The sequence below is a fragment of the Chiloscyllium punctatum genome, chromosome 26 (assembly GCF_047496795.1).
Source record: "Chiloscyllium punctatum isolate Juve2018m chromosome 26, sChiPun1.3, whole genome shotgun sequence".
NCBI classification, from domain to species: Eukaryota; Metazoa; Chordata; class Chondrichthyes; order Orectolobiformes; family Hemiscylliidae; genus Chiloscyllium; species Chiloscyllium punctatum.
In genome coordinates, this window is record NC_092764.1 from 70,633,415 (window position 1) to 70,656,086 (window position 22,672).

The following is a 22,672-nucleotide window of genomic DNA, read 5'->3' on the forward strand; positions in this document are numbered from 1 at the left end:
AAAGCACAGAAACAGACTCTTTAGTCTAACTTGTCCATGCTGACCAGGTTTCCCAAACTAAACTAGTCCCACTTGCCTGCGTTTGGCCTGTATCCTTCTGAACCTTCCTTATTCATGTACCTGTCCAAATATCTTTTAAATGTTGTACTGTACTTGCATCCATCAGTTCCTCAGGCAGTTCATTTAATATACAAACCACCCTCTGTGTGTATAAGTTGCCCCTCAGATGCCTTCTCACCTTAAAAATATGCCTTCCAGTTTTGAACTTCCCAACCTTAGGGAAAAGACCTTCACTATCTATACCCCTGATGATTTTATAAACCTCTATAAGGTCACCCCTCAACCACCTATGCTACAGTGAAAAAAGTCCCAACCTATTCAGCCTATCCTCATAACTCAAACCCTCCAGCCTCAGCAACATTGTTGCAAATCTTTTCAGAACCTCTTCCAATTTAATAATCTCCTCCTAAATCAGGATGCCCAGAACTGTACACAGTACTCCAAAAGTGGTCTCACCAATGACAACATGACATCCCGATTCCTATACTTAGTGGCTTGAGCAATGAAGGCAAGTGTGCTAACTGCTCTCTTAACCACCCTGTATACCTGTGATGCAACTTTCAAAGAACTATGTACCTGAACGCCTAGTTCTCTCCATTTGACCACGCTACTCGATGTGCTGAATGGCCTTTTCTACACTATAGAGATTCTATGATTCTTACCACTTGCCTTCCCAGCTATTTTTGCATCATCCGCAAACTTGGCCATAGTACATTCACTCTCCCAAGTCATGAATATGGTAATTTTGTATCCAATTGGCTAGCTCCATACGATCTAACCTTGCTAATTAGTCTATCATGTAGAACCTTGTCGAATGTTTTGCTGAAGTCCATATAGAGAACCCTCTACTGCTCTGCCTCATCAATCTTTGTGACTTCTTCAAAGAAACTCGGTCAAATTAGTGAGACATGATTTCCTATTCATAAAACCATGTTGACTACCTCTTATCTTTCAAAATGCATGTGAATTCTGTCCCTCAGAATCCCCTCCAACAATTTACCCATCACTGACATCAGGCTCACTGGTCTATAGTTCACTGCCTTCTCCTTACCACCTTAGCCAAACTTCAGTCTCTTAGCACCTCACCCGTGGCTATCAATGATACAAATATCTCAGCTAGGGGCCCAGCAATTACTTCCCTAGCTTTCCACAAAATTCTGGCTTACATCTGATCAGGTTCTATCTACATATTGTAAATTATTGTGACCCCAGCACTGATTCCTGTGGCATATCATTAGTTACAGGTTGCCATCCTGAAAATGCCCCTTATCCCAGTTAGGCACTCCTCTATCCATGCTAATATACATCATGAGCTCTTATTTTACTAAGTAGCCTAATGTATGAACACCTTTTAAAAATCCATGTACATGACATGCACTGTTTTCTGTTTATCTATCCCACGTGTTACCTCCTCAGACTTCTAGTAAATCTTTCAGGAATGATTCCCCCTTCATGAAGTCATGTTGACTCAGCTTGATCCTATGATGTATTTCCAAATGTATGCTATACGTACTTTAGAGTAGACTCTACCATTTTCCCAATAACAGCTCTCCTTACCTTTTTAAATAGAAGTCTTAGACCTTGGTTGACCTGAATGTAACCTCAACTTAACCTTCCTAATTATTTGTTGGCCTTACCTAGTTTGCTTATCAAAATCCTATTGACCTCTGCATTAAAAATATTCAAAAATTATACCTTTACTGCATTTTGAGGAAGGGAATTCTAAAGTCTCTGAGAAAGGTAATTTTTCCTGTTCTCTGTCTTAAATGGGTGAATCTTTATTTTTAAACAGTGACTACTAGTTCTAGACTCTCTCATCAAAAGAAACATCCCCTCCACATCCACATTGTCAGGATCCCTCAGGATCTTGTACGTTTTGATCAAATTACCTTTTATTCTTGCAAACTCCAGTGGCTACAAGCCTAGTTTGTCCAACCTTTCTTCATTAATATAACCTATTTATTCCAGGTATTAGTCTAGGAAATCATCTCTGAATTGCCTCCAATATATTTGCATCTTTTCTTAAATAGGGAGAACAGTACTTTCCATAGTATTTACCAATGTCTTGTATAACTCCTTACTTTTGTATTTAATACATAATAAAATTAACAATAATATTCTACATAATTTCTTATTGAATTGCTATAGCTGCAGACTCACATTTCACAATTCATGCACTTGGACACCCAGATCCCTCTGCATCTCTCACCATTCAGATAACATGCCTGTTTTAATTCATGACAAAATGCACAATTTCACATTTTCCCACATTATGCTAGGGAAGGTGATGGTATAGCAGCATTATCACTATTAATCCACAGACTCAGGTAATGTTCTAAAGCCTTGGATTCAAGTCCTGCCACGGCAGATGGTGAAATTTGAATTCAATAAAGAATCTGGAATTCATAGTCAAATGATGACAATGAAACTATTGTTGACTGTCAGGGGAAAAACCCACCTGGTTCACTAATGTCCTTTAGGGGAGGAAATCTGCCATCCTCACCTAGTCTGACTTACATGTGACTCCAGACCCACAGCAATGTGGCTGACTTTTAACTGCCCTCTGAGCAATTATGGGATAGCAATAAATACTGGCCTAGCCAGAGATGCCCAAATTCCATAAATAACTTTTTAAAAAATTGCTAGAACTTTGCGCACTCATCTAATCTCTCCAAATCATCTGCAACCATCTTGAGTCTTCTTCACAAGAAAATTGATGAAATCTGGCATCTGTAATGCTAGGGATCTCAGGAAACTGGGATGGATCATCCACTTAGTACTTTTGGCTTTTCTGATAGGCCAATATGGAACACAAGTACAAATACAGGAAAGAGCATGCAAAAATGTGACCATCTCACCCACCCATTTCAGCAAACACCACCACCTCTCCTGTGGCAGGGCGTGTGAATGCAGCACTGGACAGTTTAGTCGACTCAGGATTCGCAACTCCGTAGTGTAAGAAAGTTATCCTCAATCTCAAAGGATGATTGAAGCTGAAGATTATAACAAGGTACAAGTAATCAAGCAGATTTTATAGGCTGCGTTGTGAAAATATAAGGCAATTTAAGACATGCCCAATCTTTGTGTTAGGTGCCACTGATATTTTAAAATTGTGACCACCCGTGCAAGCAGTTCAGTTTTATACTCTGCATACAACTTGATGTCAATTTTTCAAGGGATTTATAAATCTTTAAAGACTGACTTATACATAGACAACTATTCAGGTTTTTCAAGGGTGTAAGTTGCAAAGTGAATAAACTTAAAGCAATGGATGTAGTGTACATATTTTTGAATTTTCAGAAGTTATTTAATAAGGTGCCATAGTAGATGTTGTTACTCATGATTAACTGGAGGTATTAGCAGATCGTGGACTGGTCAACAGACTGAAAACACAGCAGGAATAAATGGGTCACTTTCAGGACAGCAAAGCATAACTCATAGAGTGCGAGGAGGATCAGTGCTTCAGACTCAGTTATTTGCAAACTTTATTTATAACTTAGATGAGGAGATCCAGTGTAATGCATCCAATTTGCTGATAATGCAAAGTTAAGTTCATCGAATGCTTTCAAGGCAGTTTCTTAGAGCAGCAGATACTGGAACCAACCAGAGAACAAATTATATTAGACTTGTTATTATGTAATGCAACAGAACTAATTATTGACCTCAGAGTAAAAGAACCTCTCGTTGGTAGCAACACAATATGATTGAATTTTACGTGCATTTTGAAACCGAGAAGACTAATATAGAAACAGAAAATAAGACAACGGTAGGCCATTTGACCTTTTGAGCCTGTTCCACCAATCAATATGATCATGGATCAAACTGCTCAGTACCCATTTCCATATTCATACCCTTGAGCCCTTCAACTCTAAGAACTCTGTCTCCTTTCTGAAAACTTTTAATACTTCAGCCGCAACCATTTTCTGTAGCAGAGAATTCCACAGATTCGCCACTCTCTGGGTGAAAATAGCTTTCCTCATTTTAGATATATTTAGTGGGGGACCAGAGTAGGTTGATAACAACTTTGCTTGACAAAAAAGAGCAAATTGATAGGTAAGATGAAGAAAAAGATTTTAAATCTCATTGATATTAATGGACGATGTGAATAGGCAAAACTGTAGTAGATGGAGTTCAATGTAAGCAAGTGTGAAATTATCCATTTTGGACCAAGAAAGGATAGATTGGATTAATTTCTAGTTTTTATGAAGTTAAATACAGCGGATGTCCAAAGAGACTGGGGATTCAGACACACTGATCTTTAAAATGTCACAAACAAGTGCAGAAAATAATCAAGAAAACTAGGGGAATGGTGGCTATTATATCTTGAGAATGGGAATGCAAGGATGCAGATATTTTACAAAACCCTGGTTGGATCCCACTTGGGTACTGTGAGCAGATCTGGACAGACACCCTGGGAAGAATATTTTGGTCTTGGTGAGAGTGAACCATAGGTTTACAAAAGTATTACCTGGATATTAAGTTAAAAAATCACACAACACCAAGTTATAGTCCAATAGGTTTAATTGGAAGCACACTAGCTTTCGGAGCGATGCTCCTTCATCAGGTGATTGTGCAGGGCACGATCGTAACACACAGAATTTATCGCAAAAATTCTGTTATGATCAAGCCCTCCACAATCACCTGATGAAGGAGCGTCGCTCTGAAAGCTAGTGTGCTTCCAATTAAACCTGTTGGACTATAACCTGGTGTTGTGTGATTTTTAACTTTGTACACCCCAGTCCAACACCGGCATCTCCAAATCATACCTGGATATTAAAATAGTGATATTTCTATTCAGTTTCACTCCAGACTTTACCTCTCTGCCAGCCGAGCATGACTTTGTACTTTTCTCCTCAGTTACAGTTCTCCATTTTTATTTTTAAAATGTTTGGTTAGTGCTTGAAACATTTTTATGTAACAGAAAATGGTAGAAACATGGAGCAATGACTGTGTGAGTGAAGAATATAAGGTTAGTATTTCTCAGTAGCATAATTCATCTGAACTGAATGCTGACTGACTTGCTGTAGATTTCCAGTATTTTCTATATTTTTTCCTTACCAAACAACGCCAATAACAACTTTTTCATAACATTTGCTCGGTGTAGTATGACACTTCATATGAAGTGGCTTGAAATATTTTGCAACTTGATAGAGACACTATATTAGTATTTTTAATATCAATTACAAAAAAGGAAACAATGTTTATTCTATCCAATGCCAATGTTAATGCTCATTGCAAATATAATTTTAACCATATGACTCCATTCTGTTCTCATATCCTTTTATTTCTCCATTTCCTTCAACCACTAAACTGTCAAACACAATGTTAAAAACTAACAAACTCTTTTATTAGAATCCCTACAGCATGGAAACAGTCCCTTCTGCCCAACAAGCCCACTGAAGAATATCCCACCCAGACCCATTCTCTACCTAATATATTATCCCTGACTAATGCACCTAACCTAACATTTCTGAACACCATGGGCAATTTAGCATGGCCAATTCACCTAACTTGTGGGAGGAAACCTATGCAGACACAGGGAGAACGTGCAAACCCCACACACACAGTCGCCCAAGACTGGAATCAAACCCTGGCATTTAAGGCAGCAGTGCTAACCACTGAGCCACCATGCCGGCCTTCTTCAATCAAAAACTCCAGTAAAGCATTCCACAATGCCATGTAAAGGTTTCATCTACCCTGCATTTTAAACTGCATGCATTTTCTGTTACTTCCAGGTCCTCTTGACCCAATCCCCTCAAGTCAGTAGGAACTGTCAACATCTATCTACCCTGTTCCTTTCCTTATCTATATTAAATCAACTCATGATTTCCTCCGCTTTGAACACAAAAGCAATAATTTTTGAAGTGTTACTTTGTTTTTACAGTCGATCAGATCCCCTACTGGGTACTGTCCTAATAGAATCCTAGTGTGTGTTGCTGGAAAAGCACAGCAGGTCAGGCAGCATCCAAGGAGCAGGAAAATCGACGTTTCAGGCCGAAGCCCTTCATCAGGAAACTGATAGAATCTGCACTGTCCCTGCTATTGTTTCAATCCAGAACTGAACACAGGTTAGAGTTGTTGTTCTATAGTCTTATATTTACTTACAATAATATTGTCCCATTATTGTATCAATTGTGGTACTTCCTCACGCTCTATGTGATGATGAGAGGAAACTTCAGAAGGCAGCCATTTCGCCTATTCTGCTATTAAACCTAATCCTAATTTCCACTCTTGCTCTGTAACCCTGTGGATTATGGAGCTTCAAATGCATTTCAAAGTATCTGTTAAATGCAAAAAAGATTACTGCTTCTACCACAAACAGTGGTTCTAGACTCCCATCACTCTCTGGGCAAGAAAATTTCTTTGTTCCCATCTATTCTTTCAAACCAACTGGTTTAAAACTGCGCCCCTTGTTACTGATCTTTCTGCTAACTGAAACAGGGTCTTCATATCCAATTGATCCAAGTTCATCAATTTAACATACCTCATTTAAATCTCAGTTATCTTTGTTTCAAAAGAATACAACTGCAACCTATCTGATCCTTCCACATGGACGTTTTCTGTCAATAGCATTTGTATATATTCTTTGCATCCTCTTGAATGTGAACACATCTTTTATGTAATATAGTGACCAGAATTATATACAATGCTTTAGATACAGGCTAACTGTATTTAATTCAGTTCCTCATATCATATATACTGTGCGCCTTCATAACCACATTATCTACCTCTCTTGCTGACTTCAGGGGTCTGTGGATAGGCACTGTTCCCTTACACTTCTCATTACTATTTCCTCTATTCTGCCGCAGGTCAGATTTTCAACTGTACAACAAAACTCTGGTGCTGGCCCATGAACTGCCTAAATATGTTCATTCTTATCTTGGTTGTAGACAACTTGCTGTCCTGTTTGAAGCAGGGCTCCAGCAGTGAACTGACCTCAGAGGCCTGGTGGTGAAGTGGATTCTCAGCAAGGTGACACCACCATTGCCATCCCCAGAAGGTATACCTTTTGAGGTCAAGCAGTCAGTCACTATTCAGGTCAGTGCTTTAAAGTATCTGAAGTTGTTTTGAACTAACTTTTATTCAATACTTGTAATCACTTTTAAATACTGCATTTCTTTCAAAAATTATAATCTTTTAAACACTTTTAAAAATCATTTTAAAATGTTTAAATACTTTAGCAATCTGTGAATTGAAAACTTAGCACGCTTGTCTTAGAAGCTAACATACTGAGTGAATAGTCAAAGCCAACCTACTGAATATCCAAAGTTTAAACAGGTTTCAAGAAGATTAATATTGATGTGTGCGAAGTAATGATACAGTCCTAGCCATGGCTAATTTGATTGGACTTGTTACAGAAACCGTTGGTTGAGACTGGATATCGATCCGACTTCTCCAAAAGCTGGCACAACTCCTATTCGTTGTCCTGACAGTTCATCGAATTATCCACATGGCCTTCAAATAAGTTTACTGGTGACAAGAGTTTTTATTTAGGATTGAGGAATTTTGAAATATAAACTAATAAACCACTCCTTGCAAGTCAAGTTTAGTCAGTTACTCACCAAATGAAAAGATAATTATTTCTTGGATTTTCTTTGCTGAGTAGAAGCAGAATCAGAAAGGTTCATACAACTGAGTGATGCAACCAAATCGCAACTTCAGACAAGATCGGTTACTTTCAGCTGACATTCTGACCCTCGCACCTGACAGGCATATATGTCCTTTCTCTTGTATCTCCCATTATCTCCCCCAGTGTACAGCTGAACTGCTCATAGTGCTTTTGCCTTGGCTCTGACTGTATTTCCCAAAGAAATCTTGGTACTCATTAGATTTCAAAACAATATAGTAGATTGGAATTGGGATGCAAAGCACTATGTTCCTCATCCTTCTTATCTGCCTGGCAGCCAGTCATTCCATCTCTGCCTTCACACTTTTAATAACATGGTAATCATCACTGACAACAAGCTTCCATGCAGACATCAGCCTCGCAAACATATTGCAGTGGTACCAGCAATCTTGTGGGTTTCTGATGGACTAAGATGGAGGCCAAATGCAAACAATGAAAGAAATGTGCAAAGTACGGAGCATTCCACCCACATACCTCTTCAAAATGATCTGCTCCACTTGTGGCAGGGTATGTGGATCCAGTGTTGGATTTAGTTTCCTCAGAACCCACAATTCCAGAGGGGCAAAAATTCATCCTTGGAACTTGGAACCTCCAAAAAAGAGAGCAGCTTTATCTCCTGGAGTTCCGATAGTTTTAAGATGTGCATTTGACAGGACGTGGGCGCCCTGCCATGTTCTATTAATTTGGTTCCCAATTTGTTTTTGAATTTACCCACTGCCTTAACTTAATGCAAATAGACAATGGCAACACTCGCAAATCCATCAGTGACCAGTTGTTCTGCGATGCTAATCTTGATTTTAGTTGTGTGTGGGTTCACTGAATATTTCCTGCCACCTCCACGCATGTCTCCTCACTGTCCAGGGTTTTCTCTCCGCCTCAGTTTACTGTTTAGCTTTCATTTTAATCTTTTGACTGATAACTCAGGATGGTAGACGTAGTCTATATGGATTTAAGTAAGGCCTGTGATAATGTTCCACACGGTGGGCTACGCTGGAAGGTTAAATCTCATGGAATCCAGGGCAAGCTGGCAAATTGGATACACAATTGACTTGATGGTAGGAGCAGAGGGTAATAGTGGAAGGATGCTTGTTGGACTGGAGGCTTGTGAGTAGTGGAGTGCCTCAGGGGTTGGTGCTGGGCCCATAAATATTTGTTATCTATATCAATGATACGGATGGGAATGTGCAAGGCATGATTAGCCAGTTTGGAGGTGATTAGCCAGTTTGCTGATAACACTGAAATAGGCAGTATTGTGGACAGTGAGGAAGGTTATCAGAAATTGCAGCAGGACATCGATCAGCTGGGGAACTGGGCCAAAAAATGGCATATGAGTTTCATGTACAATGAACTCAATGGACTAAGTTATAGGGAGAGGTTGGACAAGCTAGGACAGTTTTCTTTCGAGTGTCAGAGACTGAGAGGGGATCTTATAGAAGTGTATAAGATCATGAGAGGCAGGGATAGGATGAATGCACTAGATCTTTTTTTCCCAGGGTTGGAGAATCAAGGACTAGAGGGACTTTAAGGTTAAAGGGGAAAGAATAAAAGGGAACCTGAGGGGCAACTTTTTTACACAGAGGGTGGTATGCATGTGGAATGAGCTGCAAGCAGAAGTGGTTGAGGAGGGTACATTAACAACAGTTAAAAGGCATTTGGACACATACATGGATAGGAAAGGATTAGAAGGATATGGGCCAAGTGCAGGGAAATGGGGTTAGCGTTAATGGACATTTTGGTCGGCATGGACTAGTTTGAGCCAAAGGGCCTGTCTCCATGCTGTAGGACTCAATGACTCTAACTTGATCTAGTTGAAGTTATTTTGCTGTTGAATTCATTAATCACTGGACGTTGGAGTGCATCTAAGAAAACTTAACAAACAGTAAAATTCACAAGGGATCTTGGAGGAACCGGGAAGATAGTGAGGAAAGAGATCAATCTGATCTGGTACAGTTGATAAAAGAAGTGAGTCAAACAGTCAGATCAGGCAGGGACAAAGCCGGGAACAAGGCAGAACTGATAAATTACAAGTACATTAAGGACAAAAGGGTAACCAGGGAGAGAATAGGGGCCCCTCAAAGATCAGCAAGGTGGCCTTTGTGTGGAGCCGCAGGAGATGGGGAAGATGATAAATGAGTATTTTGCATATGTGTTTACTGTGGAGAAGGGCATGGAAGATATAGAATATCAGGAAATATATGGTGACATCGAGTTTTGAGAAGATTTGTAACTCAGGTTGAGGTTCTGGATGTAGGTTTACTCGTTGAGCTGGAAGGTTTGTTTTCAGATGTTTCATCACTATACTAGGTAAGATCATCAGTGAGCCTCCAGATGAAACACCGTTGGCATGGCCCGCTTTCTATTTATATGTTTAGGTTTCCTTGGGCTGGTGATGTTATTTCTTGTGGTGATGTCATTTTCTGTTCTTTTTTTCAGGGGGTGGTAAATGGGATCAGGTCAATGTGTTTGTTGATACAGTTCCGGTTGGAAATGCCATGCTTCTAGGAATTCTCGTGTGTGTCTCTGACTCACTTGTTCTAGGATGTATGTGTTGTCCCAGTCGAAGGTGTGTCCTTCCTCATCTGTATGTAAGGATACTAATGAGATTGAGTCATGTCTTTTTGTGGCTAGTTGATGTTCATGTATCCTCGTGGCTAGTTTTCTGCCAGTTTGTCCAATGTAGTGTTTGTTACAGTTCTTGCATGATATTTTGTAAATGACATCAGTTTTGTTTGTTGTCTGTATAGGGTCTTTCAAGTTCATTAGCTGCTGTTTTAGTGGTTTTGTGGGCTACCACAATTCCTAGAAGGAATTCTTAGAAACATGTTTCCTTGAGTCGGGAATAATATCAGTATACCTGCAATTCCTTGGACTGAGAAGGACATTTACCACAATGTTTTGAGGAGAGATGGAGTCAGAGAGAAACAAAAGGTTGAGAAAGAGAGACAGTATGAAATAATGGTGCAGTTAGTGAAAGGTAATGGAGGTGCATGTTGTATCAAGTAGTAAAGGTCTGAAAGGGTTAGTACTGAAGCATTTTAAGTACTGTGTGCTATGATATTTTCATGTGGACTTAAGTGCAACTCAGGTTAGGACCTTGACAGAGTAAGACATAATTTCCAGGTTCTCTTCAATTTCAATGTAATCTGTAACTAGTTGCTAATGTGCAATAAACTATCTCTTGTTCAATAATGGACCCTCTTCTAGTTACAGTAGGAAGTGAATTTCTTCTATCACAGCAGACCAGATGGGCCTGAGTAGATCCCAATCCTAAAGAAGGATTGTGTGAACAAATCTACAACATAGTCAGGTGCAGACTTGATTTAGCTGCACATAGTTCAATGGAAAAGGTAAAATAAATGAGAGAAATAGAATAAAACAAAGACCAATCTACATTAGCAGTTAGGACTTGGTGAAGCAAGTTACTGTGAACAATTCAGTGCATCCTCTTCCTTGCTGTTTAACTGAAATTCAATCACCTTAATGGTATCTTTAAAACCATTTTGTTGACCGTCCTACAACCTTTGTCCAGTCGTGAGTTGGGAGTAGAAAGGCCATGTTGGACAAAAGTGTTCAGCATTCTCCTGCAGTGGCCTTCTCATGTAGTTTATCATGTAGTTAAGTGTTGACTTCCTTGCTCCCTGGATGCCTGCTTCCTGGTGACTGCACATGTTTGTCTGGCATTATCCAGATTAGATCTTCCATCAGCAGCACTGAAGCTTCTGTTTGAAACTTTCCCAGGTGTCACTCAGATTTTGCAGCCTTTGGGGCATGGTGGGAAAACAACTGCTTTGTAATCTGACTTCTATGCCCATCACCTAATAGGGAATTCAGAAGAAAAACTACTTTACAGAGAGTGGTGAAAACATGGAACTTGCCACAACAGAAAGTGATTGAAGCAAACAATATATTGCATTAAAGCATATTGCAAGTGCTGGTCTCAAACCTCTTTATAGCTAATTACATAGTTTAGAAGTGGAGCCAATGTTGTAATGCAGAAAATACTGGTGTATGATAATAGACTGAAGATGGGAAGAGGCTCAAGTAGAGCTGGAATGGACTGTTTGGTCATGTCTCCAGTGTAAAAATTAAATATTTAGCGGCAATTCAAACCACTGCAACCATTGCAGCCAAAAAAACAGTGCCATCTGCTCCAAATTCCCCATTGTTTTGTGATGATCTCACTTTATTCCCACTCTCTGCTGACAAGTATTAGCAGAGACTGTTTATTTTTGTACACCTGACTTAAACCACACCCAAGTTGTAAGTGCTGTATCACCTTTCTGTTCACAGCAATTAGCACATATTCAAAGAATCACTTACAGCTAAATGACAGTTAACTGCCATTGGGAAAAAACAGCTTCTGTTAAGTGTTGGCAAGTTTGCAATTTCTTTTTACAGTTTTTATCCAAGTCCTCAAAGTGTAGGTTGCTGGTCAATGCCTTTCCATGAGGGTTCTCCAGGTAGACCTTGGGTACGTCCAAGTGCAAGTCACTGACATACAATGCCAAAGTTATTTGACAGAACATGCCAGAATCCTCATCTCTACTACTTGTGTCATCATGTGTACTCCCATGTGTAGAATAGGTTGTCACAAGTGTGAGAAACAACAATGTTGTTTTATATTGTTACAACATACCACTATGAATTTGGACTTTTAACACAATCAAAACATAACCCCACGGAGTGTGTGGAGGAGGGGCTATGTGGGGGTTAATCCTAGGGAGAGTGTGGTGGAGGGGCTTTGTGGGGATTAATTCTGGGGGAGGGGCTGTGTGGGGGTTAGCCCCAGGGGGGGAGGGGCTGTGTGAGGGTTAATCCCGGGGAGAGGGGCTGTGTGGGGGTTAATTTTGAGGGAGGGGCTGTGTGTGTGTTGATCCTGGGGGAGGGGCTTTGTGGGGATTAGTTCTGCGGGAGGGGCTGTATGGGGGTTAGCCCCAGGGGGGGAGGGGCTGTGTGAGGGTTAATCCCGGGGAGAGGGGCTGTGTGGGGGTTAATCCCGGGGAAGGGCTGTGTGGGGGTTAATCCCGGTTGGAGGGGCTGTGTGACGGCTAATCCGAGGGGAGGGGCTGTGTGGTGTGAATTCCGAGAGAGGGGCTGTGGAGGGGTTAATCCCAGGGAGGGGCGGAGTGCATGTTAATTGCAAAGGAGGGGCAGTGTGGCGGTTAATCCCGGGGGAGGGGCTTTGTGGGGGTTAATCCCAGATGAGGGGCTTTGGGGGATTAGTCGCAGAGAGGGTGTGGGGGTTTGTCGCAGGGAGAGTGTGGGGGAGGGGCTGTGTGGGGTTTAATCCTGGTGAGGGTGTGGGAGAGGGGCTGTGTGGGGTTAGTCTCAGGGAGAGTGTGAGGGATGGATCTGTGTGGAAGTTAGTCTCCGGGAGAGTGTGGAGGAGGGGCTGTGTGGGGGTTAATCCTGGGGGAGGGGCTGTGTGGGGTTTAATCCCAGGGGAGGAGCTGTGTGGGGGTTAATCCCAGGGTAGGGGCTGTGTGGTGGTTAATCCCGGGGAAGGGGCAGTGTGTATTAATTCACAGGGGGAGGGGCTGTGTGAGGGTTAATCCGGGGAGGGGCTGAGTGTGTGTTAATCCCTGGGGAGGGGCTGTATGGGTGTGAATCTCGAGGGGAGGGACTGTGTAGGGGTTAAGGCTGAGTGCGTGTTAATTCTGGGGCTGGGGCAGTGTGTGGGTTAATCCCAGGGGAGGGGCGTTGTGGGGGTTAATCCTGGGGGGAGGGGCTGTGTGGGGGTTAATCCCGGGGAAGGGGCTGTTTGGGGGTTAATCCCAGGGGAGGAGCTGTGTGAGGGTTAAAACCAGATGAGGGGCTGTGTGAGGGTTAATCCCGGGCGAGGAGCTGTGTGGGGGTTAATCCCGGGGGAGTGGCAGTGTGAGGATTAATCCGGGGGGAAGGACTGTGTGAGGGTTATTCCCAGGGAAGGGGCTGTATGATGGTTAATCCTGGGGGAGGGGTTGTGTGGGGTTTAATTCCAGGGAGAGTGTCGGGTAGAGGATGTGTGGGGGTTAATCCCGGGGATGGTCGGTGTGTGTGGGTAAATGCGGGAGAGGAGCTGTGTGAGGGTTAGTCCCTGGGGGAGGGGCTGTGTGCGGGCTGATCCCGGGGGAGGGGCTGTGTGGGGGTTAATCCTTTGGGGGTGTGGCTGTGTGGGGGTTAATCCCGGGGTGGGGTTTTGTGCTGGTTAATTCCGGGAGGAGGGGCTATGTGAGGGTTAATCCCGGGGATAGTCTGTGTGAGGGTTAATCACAGGGGGAGGGGCTGAGTGGGGGTTAATCCTGGGGGGAGGGTCTTTGTGTGGGTTAATCCAGGGGGAGGGGCTGTGTGGGGGTTATCCCAGGGAAGGGGCAGTGTGGGGGTTATCCCAGGGAAGGGGCAGTGTGGGGGTTAATCCCAGGGGAAGGGGCCTGTGGGGGGGGTTAATCCTGTGGGAGGGGCTTTGTGGGGGTTAATCTCGGGGGAGGCTGAGTGTGTGTTAATTCCAGGGGAGGGGCTGTGTGGGTGTTAATCTGGGGGGGTTGTGGGGCTGAGTTGTGTGTTAATCCCAGAGGGGTCTGTGTGAGGGTAATCCTGGGGGAGGGGCTGTGTGGGTGTTAATCTGGGGGGGTTGTGGGGCTGAGTTGTGTGTTAATCCCAGAGGGGTCTGTGTGAGGGTAATCCTGGGGGAGGGGCTGTGTGAGGGTTAATCCCGGGGGAAGGAGCTTTGTGAGGGTTAATCCCTGGGGGAGTGTCTGTGTGGGTGGTTAATTGGGGTGAGGGGCTGTGAGAGTTAATCCATGGGGAAGTGGCTCTGTGCGGGTTAACCTGGGGGAGGGGCTGAGTGTGTGTTAATCCTGGGGGGAAGGAGCTGTGCGGGTGTTAATCCGGGGGGGGTGCTGAGTTGTGTGTTAACCCTGGGGGGGAGGAGCTGTGTGAGGGTTAATTCTGTGGGGGGGGGGGCGGGGCAGGGCTGAGTGTGTGTTAATCCCAGGGGAGGGGCTGTGTGAGTGTTAATCCAGAGGGTGGGGTGGGGCTGAGTTGTCTGAGTTGTGTGTTAATCCCGGAGAGGGTCTGTGTGAGGGTAATCCTGGGGGAGGGGCTGTGTGGGGTTTAATCCAGGGGGGGGTGGGGCTGAGTATGTGTTAATCCTAGGGGAGGGTCTGTGTGAGGGTAATCCTGGGGGAAGGTCTGTGAGGGGGTTACTCCTGGGGGCAGGGTCTGAGTGAGTGATAATCTGGGGAGAGGGGCTGTGTGGAGGTTAATCCCGGGGGGGAGCTGTTTGAGGGTTAACCCCAAGGGAAGAGGCTGTGTGGGGGTTAATCCCGGGGGGAGGCTCTGTGTGAGGGTTAATTCTGGGGGAGAGGGTCTGTGTGAGGGTTAATCCCGGGGGAGGGGCTGTGTGAGGGTTAATCCCGAGAGGAGGGGCTGTGTGGGGGTTAATCCCAGGGGAGGGGCTGTGTGAGGGTTAATCCCTTGGGGAGGGGCTGTATGGGTGTTAATTCCCGGGATGGGTCTGTGTGAGGGTAATCCTAGGGGAGGGGGCTGTGTGAGGGTTAATCCCGAGAGTGGGGCTGGGCTGTGTGGGAGTTACTCCTGGGGGAGGGGCTGAGTGAGGGCTAATTCCGGGGGAGGGGCTGTATGAGGGTTAACCCGGGGGAGGGGCTGTGTCTGTTAATCCTGGGGGAGGGGCTGTGTGGGGTTTAATCCAGGGAGGGGCTGTGTGTGTTAATCCCAGGGTGAGGGGCTGTGTGGGGTTTAATCCAGGGAGGGGCTGTGTGTGTTAATCCCAGGGTGAGGGGCTGTGTGGGGATTAATACTGGGGGGGAGGGGCTGTGTGAAGGTTAATCCCAGGGGGAGGAGCTGTGTGAGAGTTAGTCCTGGGGGCTGTGTGTCTGTGTGGGGTTAATCCCGGGGGAGGCGTTGTGTGTGTTCATCCCGGGGGAGGTGCAGTGTGGGGGTTAATTCCGGAGGGAGGGTCTGTGTGGGGTGTTAATCCCGAGGGGGAATGGCTGTGTGGTGGTTAGTCCCGGGAGGGGAGGGGCTGTGTGAGGGTTAATCCCGGGGATAGGGGCTGTGTGGGAGTTAATCCCGTGGGAGGGTCGGTGAGGTTCATCCGGGGGAGGGGCTATGTGAGGGTTAATCCCAGGGGGCAGCGCTGTGTGTGTTAATCCGCAGAGGGGCTGTGTGGGGGTTAATCCCAGGGGGAGGGGCTGTTTGGGGGTTAGTCCCAGGGGGAGGGGCTCTGTGGGGGTTAATCCCGGGGGGGCTGTGTTGGAATTAATCCCGTGGGGAGGGTCTGTGTGAGGTTAATCCGGGGGGAGGGGCTGTGGGGGGGTTAATTCCGGTGGAGGGTCTGTGTGGGGGTTAATCCCGGGGGCTGTGTGTTAATCCAAGAGGGAGGAGTTTGTGGGGGTTAATCCTGGGGGAGGGGCTGTGTGGTGTTTAATCCCGAGGGGAGGGTCTGTGTGGGGGTTAATCCCGGGGGAGGGGCTATGTGGGGGTTAATCCATGGGGAGGGGCCGTGTGGGGGCTAATTCTGAGGGGAGGGGCTGTGTGAGGGTTAATCCCAGGGGCAGGATCTGTATGGGGGTTAATCCGGGGGGGGGGGGGCGGGGATGTGTGGGCAGTTAATCCGGGGGAGGGGCTGTGTGGGGGGTTAGTCCCAGGAGAGTGGCTGTATGTTACCCCCGGGGGGAGGGGGGGGGGCTGTGTGTGTTGATCCCGGGGAGGGGTTGTGTGGGGGGGTTAGTCCCAGGAGAGTTGGCTGTGTGTTAATCCCGGGGGGAGGGGCTGTGTGTGTTAATCCCGGGGGGAGGGGCTGTGTGGGGTTTAATCCTGGGGGGGGGGGGGCTGTGTGTGTTAATCCCAGGGGGAAGGGCTGTGTGGGGGGGTTAATCCAGGGGGAGGGGCTGTGTGTGTTAATCCCGGGGAGGGGCTGTGAGTGTTAATCCGGGGGGGGGCTGTGTGTTAGTCCTGGGGGGGAGGGGCTATGTGTTAGTCACGGGGAAGGTCTGTGTGGGGTGTTAATCCGGGGGGGGTGTGGTAGTCTTGTGTGTGTTTACCCGGGGGGGGTAGGTGTGTGTTTACCCGGGCGGGGGGGGGTAGGTGTGTGTTTACCCGGGCGGGGGGGGGGAGGTGTGTGTTTACCCCGAGGGGGGGGGGGGGGGGGGTAAGGTGTGTGTTTACCCCGGGGGGGGGGTAGGTGTTTACCCGGGGGGGGTAGGTGTTTGTGTTTATCCCGGGGGGTGGGTAGGTGTGTGTTTACCCCGGGGGGGTGGTCTGTGTGTGTTTACCCCGGGGGGGGGGGGTAGGTGTGTGTTTACCCCGAGGGGGGGGGTGTTTATCCCGGGGGGGGGGGGGGGGGGGGGGGGTGTGTTTACCCCGAGGGGGGGGGTAGGTGGTGTGTTTACCCCGGGGGGGGGGTAGGTGTGTGTTTTACCCCGAGGGGGGGTCTGTGTGTTTTTATCCCGGGGTTACCCCGGGGGGGGGGGGGGGGGGTGTTTATCCCGGGAGGGGGGGGGTAGGTGTGTGTTTACCCCGGGAGGGGGTTGTGTGTGTTTATCCTGGGGGGGGGGGGTGTTTATCCCGGGGGGGGGGGGTGTGTTTATCCCGGGGGGGGGGGTAGGTGTGTGTTTACCCCGGGAGGGGGTGTGTGTGTTTATCCCGGGGGGGGGTGTGTTTTACCCCGGGGGGGGGGGGGGGGGTAGGTGTGTGTTTACCCCGGGGGGGGGTAGGTGTGTGTTTACCCCGAGGGGGGGTCTGTGTGTTTTTATCCCGGGGTTACCCCGGGGGGGGGGGGGGGGGGGGGGTGTTATCCCGGGAGGGGGGGGGTAGGTGTGTGTTTACCCCGGGAGGGGGTGTGTGTGTTTATCCTGGGGGGTGGGTGTTTATCCCGGGGGGGGGGGGTGTGTTTATCCCGGGGGGGGGGGGTAGGTGTGTGTTTACCCCGGGAGGGGGTGTGTGTGTTTATCCCGGGGGGGGGGGGTGTAGGTGTGTGTTTACCCCGGGGGGGGGGTGTTTATCCCGGGGGGGGGGGGGGGGGTCTGTGTGTGTTTACCCCGGGGGGGGGGGAGGGGGGGGGGTCTGTGTGTGTTTACCCCGGGGGGGGGGGGTAGGTGTGTGTTTATACCGGGGGGGGGGGGGTGTGTGTTTACCCCGGGGGGTGTGTGTTTACCCCGGGGGGGGTAGGTGTGTGTTTACCCCGGGGGGGGGGTAGGTGTGTGTTTATACCGGGGGGGGGTGTGTGTTTACCCCGGGGGGGGGGGGGGTGTTTACCCCGGGGGGTGGTAGGTGTGTGTTTACCCCGGGGGGTGTGTGTTTACCCCGGGGGGTGTGTGTGTTTACCCCGGGGGGGGTGTGTTTATCCCGGGAGGGGGGTGTGTGTGTTTACCCCGGGGGGGGGGGGGGGTAGGTGTGTGTTTACCCCGGGGGGGGGGGTAGGTGTGTGTTTATACCGGAGGGGGTGTGTGTTTACCCCGGGGGGGGTGTGTTTACCCGGGGGGGGGTAGGTGTGTGTTTACCCCGGGGGGTGTGTGTTTACCCCGGGGGGGTGTGTGTTTACCCCGGGGGGTGTGTGTTTACCCCGGGGGGGGGGGGGTAGGTGTGTGTTTACCCCGGGGGTGTGTGTGTTTACCCCGGGGGGGGGTGTTTACCCCGGGAGGGGGTAGGTGTGTGTTTACCCCGGGGGGGGGGTAGGTGTGTGTTTACCCCGGGGGTGTGTGTGTTTACCCCGGGGGTGTGTGTGTTTACCCCGGGGGGGGGTAGGTGTGTGTTTACCCGGGGGGGGTAGGTGTGTGTTTACCCCGGGGGGGGGGTGTTTACCCCGGGGGGGGGTGTTTACCCCGGGGGGGGGTAGGTGTGTGTTTACCCCGGGGGGGGGTGTTTATCCCGGGAGGGGGGGGTAGAGGTGGTGGTGTTGGTGTGGGCTGGTGTAGACTCTGATGGTGTTGACCTCCTCTCGTGAACAAATTGCTCCTGTGACCCTCACGCGCCGAGTATCTGATTATTATTAAATTAAAAACCTACCCTACACACTGGCTTTAGATTCGGAATATTCTGCTTGAACTAAAGTCGTCTTTTAAAACAGAGCATCGATCCGTTTCAAGGAAAAGTAGTGATTTCGCGATTTAGTGAAACTAAAAATACATTGATCGTAAAGCGAAGACCGTTGGGCTGTACCAACTCTGGGCGGGTAGAGGGGTAATTGCTTTCCCGGTGGTCGGGACCGAGGAACGTTTCGGATTGGTTGTGGGCTGGTCCCGACAACCAAGGGCGGGGTTTGTTGATGACCCCGAGTGGAGGGGGCGTGTCCACCATCGAGCACGCTGCGGGCGAGGTTTGTTATCGCCACGGGCGACCTGGGGGCGTGGTTTCCGTGCGCGCAGGGCAAGGGCGGCGCTTTATGATTGGCGTGAGTAGGCGGGGTCTTCCGACAAGAAGGCGGGAAGGGGCGAGCGTCTGGTGATTGGCGTGCAAGGCCCGGAAGTCGGGGATGGGCGCTGGCCGGTGTAGGCGGGATTTGTGAATGGCGGGTTGGGGTTGCATGGCCTCCGATTGGCGCATTGTGGCGGGTGTTTGGCGGGTGAGAGGCGGGACGTGTGATTGGCCACGGCTTGGTGAGGGCCGGGTATATGATTGGCGGGTACGGCCCGAGTCTGCGATTGGTTGTGACGGAGCTTTGTGCTCGTCAGGAGGGAGACCGTCTTTCCCTCGAACTGTGTCAGAGAGGGGCCATGGATGGATTTCGAGGGCGGGTTGAACATGACTTACTTTTTTTAAAGAAAAGCTACAATTAAAAGAAATAAAATAACACAATTTTCTGAACACAGACCCACAATCTTCTTTCCCTTGAACCCGCTCACCGGAAACCCTCAACTTTACCCCCCATCTCTTATCAAATAAGTCCGAGCAGTCTCGCTCTCGCCCGATTGCTTTCCTTCTGGTATCGGTTCTTCTTTTCCCCCCCTCAAAATAAAAGCGCAAAGGCTTAAAAATTTCTCCTCCGGCGGGAAATAAGAGACACGACGGCGAAAAGTTTCCTTGAGGAATATTCCCTTCCCCCACCCCCCCACCGGCCGGTGGTTATAGTGTTTTCTTTCTCACTTTGGGGGAGGAGGAGGGGGGTTGTCGGTGTTTCCAAGATGGCGCAGTGAGCGAGGCCAACCGCCGCCATTTGTAGCCGCTCGCACCGAGCCCGCCAGCGAGAAAGTCGAGAGAGAGAGAGCGAGCAACCTCCCCCCACCCCTCCTCCCCTCGCCGCCCCTCACCTCACACACAAATCCCCGGCCCAGCAGGCCCAGGCCTACTCCGCACTCCCTCCCTCCTTTCTCCTCCCCCACCCCTTTCCCTTATTCCCCCCCCAACCCCTCCCTCCCTCCCTCCCTACTCCCCTCCCTCAGGCCGCTAATTTCCCCCCACTCCTCCCCGCACACCCTCAGCCTCCCTCTGTGTTTAACCCTACCGGCAGAGCAGCGCCATGTTCAGGCTACACGCAGCAGCAGCAGGAGGAGGAGGAGGAGGAAGAAGAGCGACAGCGGGTGAAAAGTGAGCGAGCGGCCCGCCGGGGCGAACGGACCGAACTGAGATCGAGGAAGAGAGAGAGAGAGTGTGTGTGACTGACGGGGCCAAAGTCTGAAAAGGAAGCGGAGCGGACACTTTGTGGAGTGACCATTGGAGCGGCGGACTTTCCCGTGAGAACACTTAGAAGGAGCTCTCTTCCTCCCCAATCCCCCCTCCCCCTCCGAACCCCCTCAATTCCCTCCCTCTTCCATCGTTGTATATTTAAAGAGAGAGAGAGAGAGGGACCGACCGAGACAGACAGAAAGGAAAGGCGCTGAAGAGAAGAGATAAATTTTTCTTTTTCCAGTAAAAGAAAGGGGAATAATGACCATTTCCCGCTTTCCTCAGCTGACCGCCCCGACCAGCAATGAATCTTGACTCGTTATCGCTGGCCTTGTCTCAAATCAGCTACCTTGTGGACAACCTGACCAAGAAGAATTACAAATCCAGCCAGCAGGAGATCTCTCATGTGAGTTTGCCGAGAAACAAGTCCCGCATACCATGTACTAGAGGCCCCGGGAGCCTGAGGCCTGCTCCGTTTCGCCCAGAAAGCGAAAGTGTATATATATGTGTATGAGTGAGAGAGATACAGGGGGAAACTGATGTAACTTAATTTTTATTCGAAAAAGAACGACTCGTTTTATAAGGGCAACTTCACAAACAGATTATTCTCTCTTTTTCATTATAAAGCATTAAACAATTGTAACAATAAGAAAGTAGAGAGGCAAATATCCACTCACATGGTGAAGTCTAGGCCTACCAAAAAGTTAATGGTCAGACATTGCACTTAAAATCATTTAGACTGTAAGGGTAGGAAAGCTCCCATGAATATTAGTTGCCGAAGCAGATGGACAGAAAGTTTTTTTCACGTTTGGGAAACTTTACGCTTTGTATAAACTGCTCAGCTCGGTGCTAGTTACTAACACATTCAGGAGTGAGGCCTAGTAAAGGGGGACAGCAAAAGTGGGGGAAGGGACCGAAAAGAAGTGTCTATATTGTGTGTAGACTACTATTTGAAAGTAATTCTTTTAAGCAAACGTTGTGCTAAACGATACAACTTTTGAATTGTTACGTGTTTTATATTAGTCTGCAAGGATTTTGATTAAAAGTATTCAGATTCATTGACAACTTAACAAGGCTTCATTTGTTTCCCAACTTTGTTTCAGTTTAATTGTAATTCTATCTCCATTTTACTAAATAATGGGTTTCTTAGTCAACCAAAATAATAGCTTCAAGTTGAGAGAAATTTCTCTAATTTAGCTTATTTGTTGTGAATCACAGGACTTCAAAAGCAAATTGTTCTTTGAATTTGTTATTGTAAGTGTGACTCTTCCTCCCTTTTGGAAAGTTGAGTACATGTTTGTCAGCCTTTGGAAGAGAGTGGGATTTATAGGAAATATCAGACAGTTGAATGGGAAATGCAAAGGTAAAACTGTGTATTGACATTTTTTGTCATGAGTCAGTTGGAATATTAGGCTGATTTGAAACCTAAAATAAATTAGAACTCGGGAACTGTCTCCTTGCTTTAAGATATGCTATGTTTGTATAGAAGATGTAGTTTTGTAACTTGTTGCTTAATCAGCTTGATCATTTGAATATTAGGACAGTGAAATGCTATCATTGTACAGCAGACGATATTTGATATCATTACTGGAAATACTCAGGAGGTAATGCCCCAGTGGAATTATTGCTGGATTATTAATCCAGAGAACCAGGTAATGTTCTAGTCACCTGATTTCAATTCCTGCTAGGGCAGATGGTGACATTTGAGTTAAATAAAAATCTGGAATTGAAGTCTAATAATGAATCCATTGTTGGAAAAACCCATCTGGTTCACTACTAGATGGAAACTGGTATCTTTACCTGGGCTACATGTGATTCCAGACCCACAACAATATGGTTAACTCACCCACTCCCTCTGGAATGGGTGATAAATGCTGGCCTGGCCCATGAATGAATTAAAAAACTCAAATTAGGAAGTATCTGTGAAGACAAAGTTTGGATTCTTTGGATATTTTTGGCTTGCTTTGGATTTTTTCAAAACTGAATTCTTAACTACTTCTTGTCGTAGTTCAAATTGAAACAATTCAAAGTTTAAGATTCAACTGAGTTCTAAAACTTAAAAGTTATTGAACATTTGAGGAAAACAGACAATGTGTGATCTTTAAGGAGAGAACTTGCCCTGGACTAAGAACATTTAACTCTGAGTTTAGGGCCTTGCTTTGCTGCAAATGTATTAATTGTATGTGACATTGGCTTTGCTAACTGAGGCTAGTGAGCTGATAGTTAGTCATACAGTCAAACAGCATGGAAGTAGACCCTTTGCTGTAACCAGTCCAAGCTGACCATGTTCCCAAACTAAACTAGTCCCACCTTCATGCCCTCCCATATCCCTCCAAACCTTTCCTGTTCACTTACTTATCCAAATGTCTTAAAAATTGTAAC

General features: G+C 47.2%; 1 protein-coding gene and 2 long non-coding RNA genes across 10 annotated transcripts in view; 2 read left to right on the forward strand and 1 right to left on the reverse strand.

The window, feature by feature from the left end:
• LOC140453159 (uncharacterized) overlaps positions 1-7,529 on the forward strand; it is a 32,759-nt gene extending 25,230 nt beyond the window's left edge. The window contains exons 3-5 of the long non-coding RNA XR_011952314.1: positions 5,945-6,128; positions 6,951-7,098; positions 7,419-7,529. This is a non-coding gene — a long non-coding RNA (uncharacterized lncRNA). The remainder of the gene's footprint in view (positions 1-5,944; positions 6,129-6,950; positions 7,099-7,418) is intronic.
• LOC140453158 (uncharacterized) lies at positions 3,514-20,282 on the reverse strand. The gene is made up of 3 exons (XR_011952313.1): positions 20,130-20,282; positions 8,162-11,502; positions 3,514-3,653 (listed from the first exon to the last, which is right to left on the reverse strand). It is a non-coding gene; the product is annotated as an uncharacterized lncRNA (long non-coding RNA).
• The window catches only part of cnot1 (CCR4-NOT transcription complex, subunit 1), a 161,645-nt gene continuing 159,178 nt past the window's right edge, over positions 20,206-22,672 (forward strand). For 7 of the 8 annotated variants that reach the window (XM_072547601.1, XM_072547599.1, XM_072547600.1 and 4 more), the window contains exon 1: positions 20,410-20,696. In XM_072547601.1, the coding sequence (XP_072403702.1) occupies positions 20,595-20,696 (102 nt within the window). In that variant the 5' untranslated portion in view covers positions 20,410-20,594. Of the gene's footprint in view, positions 20,359-20,409; positions 20,697-22,672 lie in introns of those variants that run through there. The other variant, XM_072547597.1, reaches the window with a different exon arrangement.